Source organism: Hypomesus nipponensis, chromosome 11 (assembly GCF_054491055.1).
Source record: "Hypomesus nipponensis isolate SF chromosome 11, ASM5449105v1, whole genome shotgun sequence".
Classification (NCBI taxonomy): Eukaryota; Metazoa; Chordata; class Actinopteri; order Osmeriformes; family Osmeridae; genus Hypomesus; species Hypomesus nipponensis.
In genome coordinates, this window is record NC_140371.1 from 22,995,598 (window position 1) to 23,012,334 (window position 16,737).

The window sequence follows — 16,737 nt, forward strand, 5'->3', positions numbered from 1 at the left end:
CTTTCCAGCATTGTTGACAGAAATGTTTTAATGTTTCTGTTTTTATTACAAAACTTCTGTACATGTACTGTGTTAAACAAATATTCAAAGACAAAATGTTTAAAAAAATAAATGCACCAAACAATGGTTTGCAAGGTTGAAGTTTGAAGCTGTAAAGATGCAAGTGTGTTACCACCCAGTCTGGTCGTACACGGGGCTTCAGGAGAGACCAGAGATCAGCGTCATGTCTTCTTACATCAGCCATGCAAACAAAGAAGACATGTTGACTGGAGCGCACTGATGTAGTGATCATGACGTGACACACAGTGTGAATTATACAATGACAATCGGGGTGGTCAGCTTCTTCTCCAGGGCGTGTATCGACCCCCCCCTGACCTGTTGTTTTGACCTCTTTTGGGGGGGTCCAAGTCCTAATTAGGGGGATCAGACCCCCCCAAAGCCCCCCGTAATTCGCACCCTGATGTGATGTATATAGTGATCATGACATCACAGAGTTCTGGTGAGTATCTGGTGGTTTTCAGATGGCCGTGTCCAGACTGCAGCAGGGGAAGCAGACAGGCTGGAGGTTGAGAGACACGTTCGCTGGATCTTTGTCTGGTACTGCAGGCATGTTCAGCACCCTGACCACGACACGCACTGAAACACCACACGCTCAATGTTTTCATTGACCTGCAGTCAAATGCTTTAACCACTGCGCTGTGCCATCATGGGCGCATCTGACCACGTTAGGGCAGTGTTAGGGTAAGGCACCATGCTCATTGTCCTGGATCAAATATTACATATTTCAAATCTCCAGTCCCTCAGCAGATTTAAATTCAACATGTCATCTTCCTATAGTAGGCTACATTCATTTACGCACATTAAACTAATGATTATTTCCTTTTTTCCACATACATACAAAAACAGCTACATAAAAAACTAATACATGCCATTGAACAAACAAGCTAAAAATAAAATGTGTTTCCATAAAGATTTATGTACATTTCAAGAGTAGAGGTGATTGGCCGTTCATCTATAAACCCCATGTTTGAACCAATCAGACACATCAACGTGTTTGGCTGTGTGAGGGGAGGGGGGAGCACACATCATTACTAAATCTCCCAAACAGCACAAACGGAACGTGAAAAACAGTCATACAAAATTCAACGAAAAAAACCCATCAATAAATACAGTAGTGTCCACCAGGCCTCAGGTGAGTCAGTCAGTCTTACAGCTCTGCCTCAGGTGAGTCAGTCAGTCTTACAGCTCTGCCTCAGGTGAGTCAGTCAGTCTTACAGCTCTGCCTCAGGTGAGTCAGTCAGTCTTACAGCTCTGCCTCAGGTGAGTCAGTCAGTCTTACAGCTCTGCCTCAGGTGAGTCAGTCAGTCTTACAGCTCTGTGTGGCGTCCAGGCTGACGACCTGCAGCTCTGTCAGGGTGCTGTCGCCGGCGTTCTGCTGTTGACCAATCACCATCTGAAACACAAGATGTCCTCATTAGCATACAGCACAGAGGACCAGTCACTGCCTGAAACCTTGGAGTTGCTCCTGTGTCAGCATGCCTCCACTACGTTGACACATTTAAACATCCCATAATCACTCTGTCAAAGACAAAATAATCAGATTTTCACTATTACTTTTCAAGTCAGTCACATATCATCTTCTACTCCATGACATTCAGAACAGCCCCAGTGCATGATACCAGACCAGAAGCCCCAGTGCATGATACCAGACCAGAAGCACCAGTGCATGATACCAGACCAGAAGCACCAGTGCATGATACCAGACCAGAAGCCCCAGTGCATGATACCAGACCAGAAGCCCCAGTGCATGATACCAGACCAGAAGCCCCAGTGCATGATACCAGACCAGAAGCACCAGTGCATGATACCAGACCAGAAGCCCCAGTGCATGATACCAGACCAGAAGCCCCAGTGCATGATACCAGACCAGAAGCCCCAGTGCATGATACCAGACCAGAAGCACCAGTGTCCAGGCTGTTTTACATGCAGCTGTTACATTGGTGCATGTCACTCGTGTGTGTACGTGTCACTCGTGTGTGTACGTGTCACTCGTGTGTGTACGTGTCATCACACGGTGCCATTCCTTATGATCCTGCACCCCCCACCGTGACAGAGCTGGTGTGTGTGTGTGTGCAATGGGGTGTGTGTGTGTGTACACTGGGGTGTGTGTGGTCAGTGACATGCTGGTTGCAGAGGGAATATGAGAGTTTCACTTGTAAGGTGTAGATCTTGCCGTACTGGGTGTAGCTGCACCGCCGACACTGGGATCTGTACAGTACCAGGAGGAGCTGTAAGGAATACCTGAGGGACTGCACCTACACACACAGATTAGCCACATCAGACTGCCAAGAAGTAGAAGACCACGTTCATTATTCAAACACGTGTATATCTGTTAGGATGTAGCTGCCAGGACCAGGCGGCCCGCCCAGCCCATACCTGCGTCGTGGCCAGGGGCGGAGGCCACCTGCATGGCTGAGGCTCCGGGGGAGAAGGTGTTGAGCACGGCCAGGCCACCATCACCCAGAGCTGGCGTGGATGTGTACATCACAGCATGGGGGCTGGGGTACATCATGTGACCTGCCATGGAGGTGGGCACCGAGGAGGTTACAATGGTCGCTGGGAGACTCACTGTTGCTGGGGGGGGGGGGGGGGAGTGGGAGAGAGATGGGGAGAGAGATGGGGAGAGAGATGGGGAGAGAGATGGGGAGAGAGATGGAGAGATGGAGAGAGATGGAGAGATGGAGAGAGAGAGAATGAAGTAGATGCTCCAGCAGGTGGCGCTGCAGCACTGACAGATCCAGGATGACAGATCCAGGATGTAAACTAGTTGAACTGTGCCTGACCCAAGCTGCTACTGATCAGCATGTTCAGTCTGACACATGACTGCTACCTCTTCACTGGTCATTAAAATATCCTTTTGCTATAGCTCATTACACCAGTACTGCAGAGGAAGGCAGGGAGGAGAGAGAGCAAGAGAATGCTAGATAGAAATAGGGAGATCTAGAGATCTAGGCAGAGTTGGAGAGAGAGGGAGAGAGATTGAGGGAGAGAGAGAGATCAAGTCAGAGTTAGAGAGAGAGGGAGGGAGGGATAGCTATCGAGGGAGAGAGATCGAGGCAGAGAGAAAGGAGGGCTGGTTACCAGTGGTGGTGGATGTGAGGGTCATCTCAGCATTGCTGTCGTTGGTGCTGTTTGAGCTGGGCTGGAGATGCTGCTGCAATCCTGCCCCTGGAACACGAACACTGCTCAGCCTACTATAGTACTACTAAAACACTACAGTACTAAAATACTACAGCCTACTGTGTACTACATCCTACTGTGTACTACATCCTACTGTGTACTACATCCTACTGTGTACTACAGCCTACTGTGTACTACAGCCTACTGTGTACTACATCCTACTGTCCTGCAATACTAAAGACACATGGTCAGCCCTCCCTCCCCCCTCTCCCTCCCCCCCCTCCCTCTCCCTCCCCCTCCCTCTCCCCCCCCCTCTCCCTCCCTGCCCCCCTCCCCTTCACTCCCTCCCTGCCTCCCCCCCTCCCCCCCCTCTCCTTCCCCCCTCCCCCCCCCCTCTCCTTCCCTCCCTCCCTCCCTCCCCCCCCCCCCCCTCTCCCTCCCTCCTCCTCACCGGTGAGGGAGACTGCAGCAGGAAAGCGGAACACAGCCTGCTGGGAGTGGTGAGCGTGCTGGGAGGAGCAGAGAGCCTGGGCCTGCAGGGTCAGGGGGTGCTGCTGCAGCTGGCTGAGGGGGATGGTGGGGGTGCCGGGGGGGAGGGCTGCGCCCGCTGGGGAAGGGGGGAACACACATTTGGTCACAAACTCCATACACAGACTTGGCTTAGAGCCTTGTATGGACTGTGGACAGGTCAGGCGTCACGTGCCACACAGGTGGAGGTGGCTATCTGCCCTGTCACTGGGAGAGCTGTCACTAGAGGCCACATGTTAGACACACACACACTCAGTCTACACACACACACACACTCAGTCTACACACACACACACTCAGTCTACACACACACACACACTCAGTCTACACACACACACACACTCAGTCTACACACACACACACTCAGTCTACACACACACACACACACACTCAGTCTACACACACACACACACACTCAGTCTACACACACACACACTCAGTCTACACACACACACACACACACACAGTCTACACACACACACACACACACACACTCAGTCTACACACACACACACACACACACTCAGTCTACACACACACACACACACTCAGTCTACACACACACACACTCAGTCTACACACACACACACTCAGTCTACACACACACACACACTCAGTCTACACACACACACACACTCAGTCTACACACACACACTCAGTCTACACACACACACACACTCAGTCTACACACACACACACACACACACACTCAGTCAGTCTACACACACACACACACTCAGTCTACACACACACACACACACTCAGTCTACACACACACACACACACACACTCAGTCTACACACACACACACACACACACACAGCCTGGTGCTGACCCTGACCAGAGCCTCTACTCTGAAGAAGAGTCTCCATGAACAACATCTCAGGATCGTTTCAACACAAAGAATATTCTTCATTGAATATTCATGACTAATTACTGGCCCTAGCTTGGCTGTCCCTCTGCGCGGGCCACATTGTGTGGCTCCTAATTATTCCTCTCTCTCAGGCAATCAAAGGCCTGTCTTCTGTCTTCCTGGATACCGTCTGCTTTGTGAAACAGGCTGAGTGTAGAGAGAGTGTAGGCCAGGTAGAGAGAGTGTAGGCCAGGTAGAGAGAGTGTAGGCCAGGTAGAGAGAGTGTAGGCCAGGTAGAGAGAGTGTAGGCCAGGTAGAGAGAGTGTAGGCCAGGTAGAGAGAGTGTAGGCCAGGTAGAGAGAGTGTAGGCCAGGTAGAGAGAGTGTAGGCCAGGTAGAGAGAGTGTAGGCCAGGTAGAGAGAGTGTAGGCCAGGTAGAGAGAGTGTAGGCCAGGTAGAGAGAGTGTAGGCCAGGTAGAGAGAGTGTAGGCCAGCTAGAGAGAGTGTAGGCCAGGTAGAGAGAGTGTAGGCCAGGTAGAGAGAGAGACGGGAGGTGGAGACGACAGCTCCAGGCGTATCGGAGGTTGGGACTGTATTCCCATTCTAGTCCTGGTGACCCAGCAGCCCCTCTGGCCCTCCACACAGCTCTCACTGCTAACACACTAACAGCAGTACACAGCTCTCACTGCTAACACACTAACAGCAATACACAGCTCTCACTGCTAACACACTAACAGCAGTACACAGCTCTCACTGCTAACACACTAACAGCAGTACACAGCTCTCACTGCTAACACACTAACAGCAGTACACAGCTCTCACTGCTAACACACTAACAGCAGTACACAGCTCTCACTGCTAACACACTAACAGCAGTACACAGCTCTCACTGCTAACACACTAACAGCAGTACACAGCTCTCACTGCTAACACACTAACAGCAGTACACAGCTCTCACTGCTAACACACTAACAGCAGTACACAGCTCTCACTGCTAACACACTAACAGCAGTACACAGCTCTCACTGCTAACACACTAACAGCAGTACACAGCTCTCACTGCTAACACACTAACAGCAGTACACAGCTCTCACTGCTAACACACTAACAGCAGTACACAGCTCTCACTGCTAACACACTAACAGCAGTACACAGCTCTCACTGCTAACACACTAACAGCAGTACACAGCTCTCACTGCTAACACACTAACAGCAGTACACAGCTCTCACTGCTAACACACTAACAGCAGTACACAGCTCTCACTGCTAACACACTAACAGCAGTACACAGCTCTCACTGCTAACACACTAACAGCAGTACACAGCTCTCACTGCTAACACACTAACAACAGTACACAGCTCTCACTGCTAACACACTAACAGCAGTAGAGAGGGAACTGTGTGTGTATTGTCAGTACGTATATATTACGAGGTGTGTGTCTTTCCAGATGTTTCCAGTGCAGTCTGCCAGCGTACCCGACATGAAGGTGAACCCTCCAGGCAGCTGCATGACCCCGGCTGTGGCACTGGTGGTTTTGAGGATGGAGCCGTTGGTGCTGGCGTTGCTGCTGGGGGGGGCCAGGTAGTTGGTGATGGGGAAGGAGGGCCCGCTGGTCACCTGCATGCTGGTGGAGGAGGAGGGGCCTGTGGGGCTGCTGGTGGTGCCAGGGAGGCTGGCCACCGTAAACGCAGGCTTCAGCTGGTCCTGGGAAACACAACAAGCTCACATGAGATTGGTGGGTAGATCAGGTGGAATCAGTGCCGTTTATTTAAAGACAATTCACCACCAAGTTTTCATACATAAAGCTGCTTGTGTTCCTCGTCTAATGCCCCTTCTCTCTGCCCCCCACCTCTCTCTGCCCCCCACCTCTCTCTGCCCCCCACCTCTCTCTGCCCCCCACCTCTCTCTGCCCCCCACCTCTCTCTGCCCCCCCACCTCTCTCTGCCCCCCCACCTCTCTCTGCCCCCCACCTCTCTCTGCCCCCCACCTCTCTCTGCCCCCCCACCTCTCTCTGCCCCCCACCTCTCTCTGCCCCCCCACCTCTCTCTGCCCCCCCACCTCTCTCTGCCCCCCCACCTCTCTCTGCCCCCCCACCTCTCTCTGCCCCCCACCTCTCTCTGCCCCCCACCTCTCTCTGCCACCTCTCTCTGCTGTATCTGCAGACTTGCTGTGTTCACATGTAAAGAACATACTGTTATCATGTTGCCATCTCTGGTTCGAACAACACCAGACCTGAATCAAGGCCCTGCTGTGTGTATGCATGCATGTGTATCACAGTGAAGACAAGAACACTGTGAGGGAAGTTAAGTGCTTCATTCTCATTATTTGATTGGTCACCATGACAACCTGTCTGATAGAGAAAGTCCTGGTGTTCAGTAGTGATGACATCATCACGGCCACTAGGCTTCTCTCTTTCTGTTTCCTGACGAGAGAGAGAGATCTTCCCGTGCCCAAAACTCGATGATATAACACCTGAAGTTCAGTGTGATTACGTTTACAGGGCTAGAGGAATAGTGTTGAATATGATGAGACCAGACTGAAGAGCCAAAGAACATTTACATTTAGTCATTTAGCAGACACTCTTTTCCAGAGCGACTTACAGTAAGTACATGGACATGTCCCCGAGGCAAGTAGGGTGAAGTGCCTTGCCCAAGGACACAAAGTCATTTGGCACAGCCGGGAATCAAACCAACAACCTTCTGATTAATAGCCCGACTCCCTAACCGCTCAGCCATCTGACCCCCCAACATTTAGAGAAATTGTCAATATTTTAGTGAGGGGGTGTACTGGAGGCAGGTAGGCAGCATGCTTACATCTGATTGTACTTTGCAACATCTTTCTCTCTCTCCCTCCCTCTCTTTTCATAATCGACTGGTGACACGTGACTGGGTGAAGGGTAGAAGGTTCACCATCGACTCAACAGGCTGCACTGATAAGACTTACCTACACACACACAGGTTTGTATTCCTGTCCGATGGAGGACTGAGAACGTTAGGGTTAACCCTAACCCTAACCCTGACTGCACTTCTAGCCCTGACAACCCTCTGAAAATAATACTTGAAGGATCCAAGAAAATGTCCCCACAAGGTCCATTTGATCTCAGTTTACTAAGGTGGACTACTGGTTCCCACAAGGGTAGTTACCACAGACACAGACAGACGGACAGACGGAGAGACAGACAGACAGCATGTAACATTAGAGACTGGGTCTTCTATTAAACACGTCTTCTCCACAGTGAGGGCTGGACTAGTCCAAGGTTCCTGCTCTGCCGCTCTAGTTAAACAGCAGCTGGAGAGTTGGAGAGGGGGGAGGGGGAGAAAAACTGTCTTTACTTTCAACTAGAGAGAAACAACAGACCCTGAACAGAGAAAAATCCCGTATTATACGGAAAATCAACCGCATCCAAAGTGGGGGGGGGGGGGGTACGTGCTGGTTGGCGGTGGGGGGGGGGGGGGGGAGTGCTGGTTGAGGGTGGGGGGGGGGGTACGTGCTGGTTGAGGGGGTAGCCTACTTCATGCGTTCGGATTGCGTCCCGGGGAGGGGGGGGGCGGGGACCTCCCGGAAATGAGTTTCTGCAACTTGGTATGTCTGCATTAGCATAATAGACAACTGTTACCGACAAAATTATACAGCTAGCGGTTGTGATGAACATAAGGTCGGAACGCACCTCTTTTCAGCAACAGCTTCATAGCAAATCCTGATTTACATTGTCCCAGGTTTTCAAAAAAGTCCTGGGTGAAATAATTGACGCAAATGTGTCGAGGGTCGAACTGCACAGGGATCTTCTACGCTACAGTATAGACAAACATCGGCCATGCCCGTCTAGTCAATGTTAGCTAGACTCTAGCTCATCTGCTTTTTATTAACACTGATTTGCAAGGAATGGAAGACCAGCTAGATAGCTAAAACACTTACACTATAGGCATGTAAAGTATAAATGATTTAGCCTAGTTATTGGCAGTGTGGCCACGTTATTTCAAGCCCAACCAATGTTACATACCCTATTAGGAGACCTTAAGGAACAATGTGAAATACCCCAAAAACCCAGTCAATGACCTCTTTAAATTAGCTGCACGGTCTGTAGAGATCTTGGGACAAAGACACTTTTGTTCTAAAACCAGATCCCTCATACAACCACAAGAAAACTGTAAAATCGGGGTACAAGCCGAGGCTTTATTTTCAAAAAATAAATTAATCCATATTATTCTCAGACCTTGCTTTAATTTGTAAAAGTTGGCATTTTAGTTGCAGTAACACAGGCAGTGTGAGGAGGCACAGTGCAGCATAGAAGTGGAGGCTTTGTGAGGAGCAGCGGAGAGGACCGCTGGAGGGAGACCAGAGCTTCCAGAGAGCGGACTGACCCCTCCCCCGAGAGGACCACACCCTCACACCTGGAGGAGGACCACACCCTCACACCTGGAGGAGGACCACACCCTCACACCTGGAGGAGGAACACACCCTCACCTGACAGTAACAGTGTAACAGTGAGGGCTGTACTGACAGTAACAGTGTAACAGTGAGGGCTGTACTGACAGTAACAGTGTAACAGTGAGGGCTGTACTGACAGTAACAGTGTAACAGTGAGGGCTGTACTGACAGTAACAGTGTAACAGTGAGGGCTGTACTGACAGTAACAATGGAACAGTGAGGGCTGTACTGACAGTAACAGTGTAACAGTGAGGGCTGTACTGACAATAACAATGTAACAGTGAGGGCTGTACTGACAGTAACAGTGAGGGCTGTACTGACAGTAACAGTGAAACAGTTGCTGTAATGTGTCTACTGGGGCTAGTAACATCCAGTCTTCATCACGTGGGGTTCAATAAGCTCCATGAGATGGTGACAACTGGCTGGTCAGCCCAGCCTTGACGGGACAACCAGCTGCAGTGAGTTGGTGGTACCCTCCCTCCCTCCCCCCCTCCCTCCCCCCCCCCTCCCTCCCTCCGAGTGCCATGGCTCTATTTGGGACGCCTATAAAAGGCAAGGCAGCCCAAGTGTGGGAGCAGCAGCCAATGACTGCTGACCTGTCCAGTTGCTCGCTGTAAAATAAGGGGGGTGACATAATCCGGCTTTGCTCCCCCCTGGCACAGCAACACATTGCTCCCCTCAACCCTCCCCCCCCCCCCTCCTAGCCCTTCCCTGCCCGACACCCCATCCCCCCAGACACACACACACACAACCCCCTGTCCTCTCTCCCTTCACTAAATCTGTCACTCTCTGTGTCCCCTTCCCCCTCTCTCTCCACCCCCTCACCTTTCACCGGACACCCTATTTAGGAGCTACCTTGTGATAAGGGTTCATATCTCAGTAAATTAACTTTCCATTATCTCAATGACACTAGTCACCTGGTGTTGCAGCCTTCAGTCTGCAGACCAACGGACCAACGGTTGGAGGGAGGGGGGGGGGGGGAACAACAGAGGGGTTGTGTGTCTGTTGCCCCCCCAAGTCTCCCCCAGATCACTCCCTTGCTCACCCCCCCCTCTCTCTCCCTCAATCTTTCTCCCCCAGTCCCCCCAGCCAGCCAGTCCAAGAGCTCAGATGTTTAGACCAGCACGGTGTGACGAGGCACGGTGTGACGAGGCACGGTGTGACGAGGCACGGTGTGACGAGGCTCTGCAGATGAATGTGTTGAGAGCAGGCATCAGTGTTACACAGCGCTGTATGGGTTCTATGGCGTTCCACTAACAGATACACATCCCTCCCTCCCAGTTGTATTTCACTCTCCTCCTCACGTATCCGTCTCTCATTGTCTCTTTCAATCTCTCCCTGTCTATTGGTCTCTCTCCCTCACTCTGCCTCTCTCCTTGCTTCTCTCTCCTTGTCTCTCTCCCTCCATCTCTCTCTCTCTCTCTCCCCCTGATCTCCCTCTCTTGCACAGAGGGTTGAGGTTAAGGCATGATCACCAGATCACCTGTCTTCTTTAATCCATCCCTGTACCCAGACTAGCCTTCACAGCTGAAGCAGCCCGGTCCCAGGCCCCAGGAGACAGCTGCAGCGTATAAAGAATGTGAGGGGCCTACACCAAGAGAGCACACAGGGGAACTATACCATATATGGTCGTGGAGGCTGAATCAAACTTTTATCAATGAGCTGAGTGGTTATGAGTGTTCCATCCTGGATGTGTATGTTTGGGTTATCCAGAGCTGTTGAAGAGGATAAGGTCAAAGTAGGGGGAAGGGTTGGGGCACAGTGTAGGGTAGGTTAGCCGTGGAGCTGGTAAGGAGGGCTAGATGTCTTCCTAGGGAGATCAGTCTGACCAGACATGCTGCTACGTCCACAACAGGACATTATGCCTCCATGTGTCCACAGCCCTCCTCTCCCTCTCCTTGTGAAGAACCAGAAGGTATTTCACAGGCTGTACTGTGTAAGAGCAGCTACAGAAGCAATAACCTGTGTCTGTTTCAGACAACTGGATCCAACCTTCAGGGCTAACCACCAGAGAGGGGAGCAGGTAGGAGCGCTTCAGGCTGGACATTTCTCCTGACAGGTCCGGAAGCTCTGGCTCAGAGGTCATGGAGGCCCAGTCAGAGGCACTGCCTCACAGAGGCCCAGTCAGAGGCACTGCCTCACGGAGGCCCTGTCAGAGGCCCTGCCTCATGTACCCCTTTTCCACCAACGCATTTTGGGTGCCGGTTCGGAGCCGGTGCCTAATCGCGAACCAGTTCTTTCTCTTTCGACAGACTGGGAACCGGAAAAGTGGTTCATACGTGGTTCGTACGTGGTTCGCAACGATCACCACTTTGGGGCTGGTCTAGTTTACGAACCAACAAAGGACCGCTTGGGGCGGGGTTACCGTGACCAACAAAACGTTTGGCCGCCATTGCTAAGTTTTTACAATTCGTATTTCAGCTAAACGGTACTTGTAAATCAGAATCTGAATGAAAATGTATCGAGAAGTGGGCAGTGTAGTTGCTGAAAATGTGCTTATTTTATTGATGAAACTGCTATTTGTTCATTTGCGCCGTGTTTGGATGCCGATGTAGGTTCGCAAAACCATGAACAACAACAGCAACGAAACGTCCACAATTGTTGATGTTGTGTTTGTGTTTGGCGCTTCCGCGCTAGCGTTGCTGGGAAATATGAGACGTATACAGTGACGTAATGACGTGGCTCTGTGGTGGCTCTCGCCCGTGGAAAAGCAAACTGGTTCTTAGTAAGCTCCGTTCTTGAACCAGCTCTGAACTGGCTCTAGCACCAGCTCCCGGTTCACTTTGGTGGAAAGGGGGTAATGGAGGCCCTGTCAGAGGCACTGCCTAACGGAGGCCCTGTCAGAGGCACTGCCTCATGGAGGGGCTGTGGAGGACTTCCTGTTCCATAGTTCATCTTAGGTGGAAGGAGGGAGAGGAGGGGAGATCAGGTATGATCCATCTTGGTGAGCAGTTTCGTGTCCCACAGGTTCCTAAAGTCCCTCACCAGCTCATTTGCTCCCGGCCAACTAACCTAACCACGAGCAACAAGCCATGTGAGGTCACCTGTAACCACGAGCAACAAGCCATGTGAGGTCACCTGTAACCACGAGCAACAAGCCTTGTGAGGTCACCTGTAACCACGAGCAACAAGCCATGTGAGGTCACCTGTAACCATGAGCAACAAGCCATGTGAGGTCACATGTAACCATGAGCAACAAGCCATGTGAGGTCACCTGTAACCATGAGCAACAAGCCATGTGAGGTCACCTGTAACTAGAGCAACAAGCCATGTGAGGTCACCTGTAACCATGAGCAACAAGCCATGTGAGGTCACCTGTAACCACGAGCAACAAGCCATGTGAGGTCACATGTAACCATGAGCAACAAGCCATGTGAGGTCACCTGTAACCATGAGCAACAAGCCATGTGAGGTCACCTGTAACCACGAGCAACAAGCCATGTGAGGTCACCTGTAACCACGAGCAACAAGCCATGTGAGGTCACCTGTAGTTTAACACAGGGACAGGACACCCTCAGATGAAGGTCAGGTCAGACAGAGACTACTTTTAACTGCTAAGTGTGGAGAGGGCTTGGTTGCTCTGGGTACATTTGCCTGAGCAACCATCCCAGCTACCTGTGATGTACCCTTCTGAAGGAAGGCAACAGCTCCCAGTAACGACAATAATGATGTACCTTCAAACTCCAACTCTATTCCTCTCTGCTTCATTCTAAAGCACACCTACAGATAACCCACACTTAGACCACATGCTGCTGGGTTGGAATCTTTCTCTAATCCCAGAGTCAGTTCTGGCCCATCTGGGCTCCAGAACTCACCTTGGAATCCCCCATGCTCTCCGACTCAGACACCTGGTAGGTGAGGTCCGTCTCCTCGAAGCCCGTGGCGCTCATGCGCTGGTCGGTGGAGGGGTCAGAGCGTGGTGGGGAGTCAGGGGAGTTGAGGCAGGTCTGGATGAGGGCCTTGCCTGTCTCGCTGGTGATCATGGGCTGCAGCTTGCGCGTGGCGAAGGTGTACACGTGTCCGGTCTCGCTGGCCACCAGCAGCAGCACCTGTGTTCCCGTCAGGGTGGAAAGCTCGTAGGCCTGGGGGAGACACACACCAGGGCACAGGTCAGGGTGGAGCCTGGAAGTCCCCCCTGCATACATTATTATTACAGCAAGCCCACTGCTTCTGAAGAACTGTGAGAGAGGAGGATTCAAAAACAACAGTTCCTGTGTTTGTGTTCCATGCAGTGTCTCACACATACAAACCACACACTACTGAAGGGGGATTTTATTCCAATGACGATCCAATGACGCCCCCCTCCTCACAAAAGATAATGGCTTGAAGCTGTAGCCAAGAAACCACTGCAAAAAATACCAGAGCTGCTAGCTCTGACGTATACTCAAATGTAACTAAAATAACATGAGATAAAGGTCTGAAAATAGCCAGTGTGATCTAACAGGTTCCTGATTGTAGGGGCACATGACAGGCGGGGGGGGGTCTGGAGGAGACAGGGGGGGGGACAGGGGGGAGGGGAGGAGAAGATAACAGGGAACCCTTCCTCCAGCAGAGGTGTCTGTAGAACATGAGCAGACTGTGTTCCCACACCTTGTCTACCTTACCAGCAGACACCCAGGGGGGGCTGCCCTGTACCAGCAGACACCCAGGGGGGGCTGCCCTGTACCAGCAGACACCCAGGGCTGCCCTGGGAGAGATGCGTGAGGAGCACCCCACTAGCACAATACACAAGCAAAGACTGAAACAGAACGGATTCAGCCATATGATTTACATACAACTGTGCTCCAATGCATTTACGCTCAAATAACAATTTTCAATCAACCAGTGTAAAAAGACCAGTCTTAAAACACTGAATCTGTCTGAATTGGAAGCTTCTTTCAACTCTTCTTCACTGTTTGTCTCCCGGCTGCCCAGAAGGACCTGAGCTCCTCTCAGACCCTCAGCATGGGCTGCAGGGACCAGAAGAGAGACCAGTACAAAGCACCAGAGGAGAGACCAGAGGAGAGACCAGTACAGAGCACCAGAGAAGGTCTATGGCGGTGGAGCCCCCAGCCCGTTACTCAGGCTTCCCACTCAGAGTAACCACGGTTTCCACGCCAACAGCCCCTCGCTGGAGACCCTAACCCTCTCTCTCTGCACCATTACCTGAACCCTCTCTCTGTGCACCATCACCTGAACCCTCTCTCTCTCTGCACCATCACCTGAACCCTCTCTCTCTGTGCACCATCACCTGAACCCTCTCTCTCTCTGCACCATCACCTGAACCCTCTCTCTCTGTGCACCATCACCTGAACCCTCTCTCTCTGTGCACCATCACCTGAACCCTCTCTCTCTCTGCACCATCACCTGAACCCTCTCTCTCTGTGCACCATCACCTGAACCCTCTCTCTCTCTGCACCATCACCTGAACCCTCTCTCTCTGTGCACCATCACCTGAACCCTCTCTCTCTCTGCACCATCACCTGAACCCTCTCTCTCTCTGCACCATCACCTGAACCCTCTCTCTCTCTGCACCATCACCTGAACCCTCTCTCTCTGCACCATCACCTGAACCCTCTCTCTCTCTGCACCATCACCTGAACCCTCTCTCTGTGCACCATCACCTGAACCCTCTCTCTGTGCACCATCACTAGCACATTAGTCTCACCTCACGTTAACTTGTTCATATGTAACATGATCCTCTCCACTCCCTCCAGGAGGGGTTCGTCCATGTTTTCTGGTTGTGCTGCTGTGTTTAGCTGCCCTCTAACTGTCCTCTGACCTGCTGCTCCTGGAACAGCCACTGCCAAACACACTACACACACGCTACACCCACACACTACACACACGCTACACCCACACACTACACACACGCTACACCCACACACACACACGCTACACACACGCTACACACACACGCTACACACACGCTACACACACGCTACACACACGCTACACACACGCTACACCCACGCTACACACACACACACACACTACACACACACACACACACACACTACACACACGCTACACACACACTACACACACACTTTACAGAATGTCTGAGAAATCTGTCTAGGTGTGAGTAGGACTCGAAAACATCTTGAAGTTGTCAGCTTCCATTTGTCAATGATCCAAGTGTGTGTGTGTGTATGTGTGTGTGTATGTGTATGTGTGTGTAGGGGGGGGGGGGGACCTGGACAGAAATAGTCTCAGTTGCTCTCGTCTATTTTCAGATAATTGCCAGTCATGCCTGTTCTGACTTCCCAGATACAGCCTGGTCAACATGACCAGGAGGCCTCTAAGCTGCTCACAGCCTCCGATTACTACTACCTTCACTTGCATGGCCACACATGACTGGACACAAGTATTGTGAAATGAGAGAGTCAAAGTAAAAGATGTTTATATGTTGGCAAGTTGTGTCCCCTCTGGGGCAAGTTCAACACAAACCTGTGGTGTCAGGAGTCTCTGAGGTAGGTCTCTGATAGTTTCTTGGACAGCAATGCTGACCAGACAACAGTTAACCAACATCACCTGATCCCTTAAACTACAGCTCTTCAGTTATCTCGTCAGTTCCTCACTGACGAGAGTAAAAACAGCGTATGTCTGGACGCCTATACATGTGTCTGGACGCCTATACACAGCCACACTCACCTTCTTCATGATCCCAGTCTTCCTCTTGCTGAAAGTTGTGTATCGCCTCAACTTGTTGTCAATAAATTCCATTTTTATCTTCACGCGCCCACGTGTCTTTTTTCCTGGTTTGGCCCCGGCGACTCCTCCGGGGACCCCTCCATATCCCCCGGGCTGTACCCCTAGCTCATGCCCCATGACAGTAGCCTCCATGTCCGCTCTCTCACGCTTCACACCTCTCCGGCTGTCCCCGATTGAACCCATAGGGTCGTCATCCTCCCCCGACTCCGAGTCAGCATCCGACCCGCTGCACATCGGCGCACAATCTTTCTCAGTGTTGAACCGGCTGCCTCCGTGAATACCAATTCCCGTATTTGAACCCCCCATTGCTCCCTGTCCTGAGGTCTGCAGCGTGGTCAGTCCCGTGCCGTTCCCTGGTCGTGCCCCGCCTCTTGGAACGACACCTTGACCGTTTCCCCCCAACATCCCGACCCCGTCCCCCTGCCGCCCAACTACACCAGAGCTTCCGCTAACTGCAGCTATATTTTGTCCTGTTCTAACCAAGACAGGACGAATCCTGCTACCGACTACCCCCGGCCCGTACCCCGTGTTACCCCTGCCTGAAGCGGCCCCGTGTCCTGCTGGTGCTGATCCGGCGTGGCTCGGTAACATTCTAGTTAGAAAACCGTGCGTCTAAAAACGCCAGCTGACCGCTGGAGCGCTTGGTGGCACAACTCCAACACAGTGCATGCAAATACCAATGGGTAAACACAGCGGAACTAGGAAACAAATGTGAGTCTGTTTGAAACTGCGAGGGCAAACTTTCAAAAGTGCTGCCTTCACCTGGGTGAAGCTTGACTCAACCCACTCGATTTCTAAAATTCACAGCGCTGCTCTACAAGGTACACTGGAAGTACAGCCTTGTTCTTACTCCGCCGCTCCATGTAGTCCTGGCCATAAACTCATCAAATGTCGTCGTTATCTACGCTTTGATGAGTAAAAGACGCCTATAATAATTGGGACTACACGTAACTGTCTCACAGTAATTCATATAAATATATTATCAGCTGAATTAAGAAACAATGTTTCCGCGGGTGCACTAATATCACCACTTCAGATCTGCTTTCCTCCTTATA

At 51.5% G+C, this 16,737-nt stretch overlaps 1 protein-coding gene across 4 annotated transcripts; it reads right to left on the bottom strand.

Annotated features, from left to right (window-relative positions):
- Positions 1–25: 25 nt before the first annotated feature.
- Positions 26–16,587, bottom strand: srfb (serum response factor b). Of its 4 annotated transcripts, none has more exons than XM_084710250.1 (8): positions 15,623–16,587; positions 12,838–13,071; positions 6,037–6,265; positions 3,632–3,787; positions 3,142–3,228; positions 2,437–2,634; positions 2,214–2,315; positions 26–1,453 (listed from the first exon to the last, which is right to left on the bottom strand). In XM_084710250.1, the coding sequence occupies exons 1-8, from the start codon at positions 16,271–16,273 to the stop codon at positions 1,368–1,370; spliced, it is 1,743 nt and encodes a 580-aa protein (XP_084566376.1). In that variant the 5' UTR covers positions 16,274–16,587; the 3' UTR covers positions 26–1,367. The 4 variants fall into 4 exon arrangements, with proteins under 4 accessions (XP_084566376.1, XP_084566374.1, XP_084566375.1 ...); XM_084710248.1 differs by having other exon boundaries at positions 2,437–2,628; positions 12,805–13,071; XM_084710249.1 differs by having other exon boundaries at positions 2,239–2,315; positions 12,805–13,071.
- Between the last annotated feature and the right edge of the window lie 150 nt (positions 16,588–16,737).

What these genes read in the sequence shown, in the direction of transcription:
- srfb (XM_084710247.1), bottom strand. Translation starts at nt 16,273, where the DNA reads ATGTTACCGAGCCACGCCGGATCAGCACCAGCAGGACACGGGGCCGCT. An exon ending in AGACTGGGATCATGAAGAAG is followed by an intron (nt 13,072 to 15,622) that starts GTGAGTGTGGCT and finishes TGTCTCCCCCAG; the next exon opens with GCCTACGAGCTTTCCACCCT. An exon ending in CCTCACATCCACCACCACTG is followed by an intron (nt 2,635 to 3,141) that starts GTAACCAGCCCT and finishes CCCCCCCCCCAG; the next exon opens with CAACAGTGAGTCTCCCAGCG.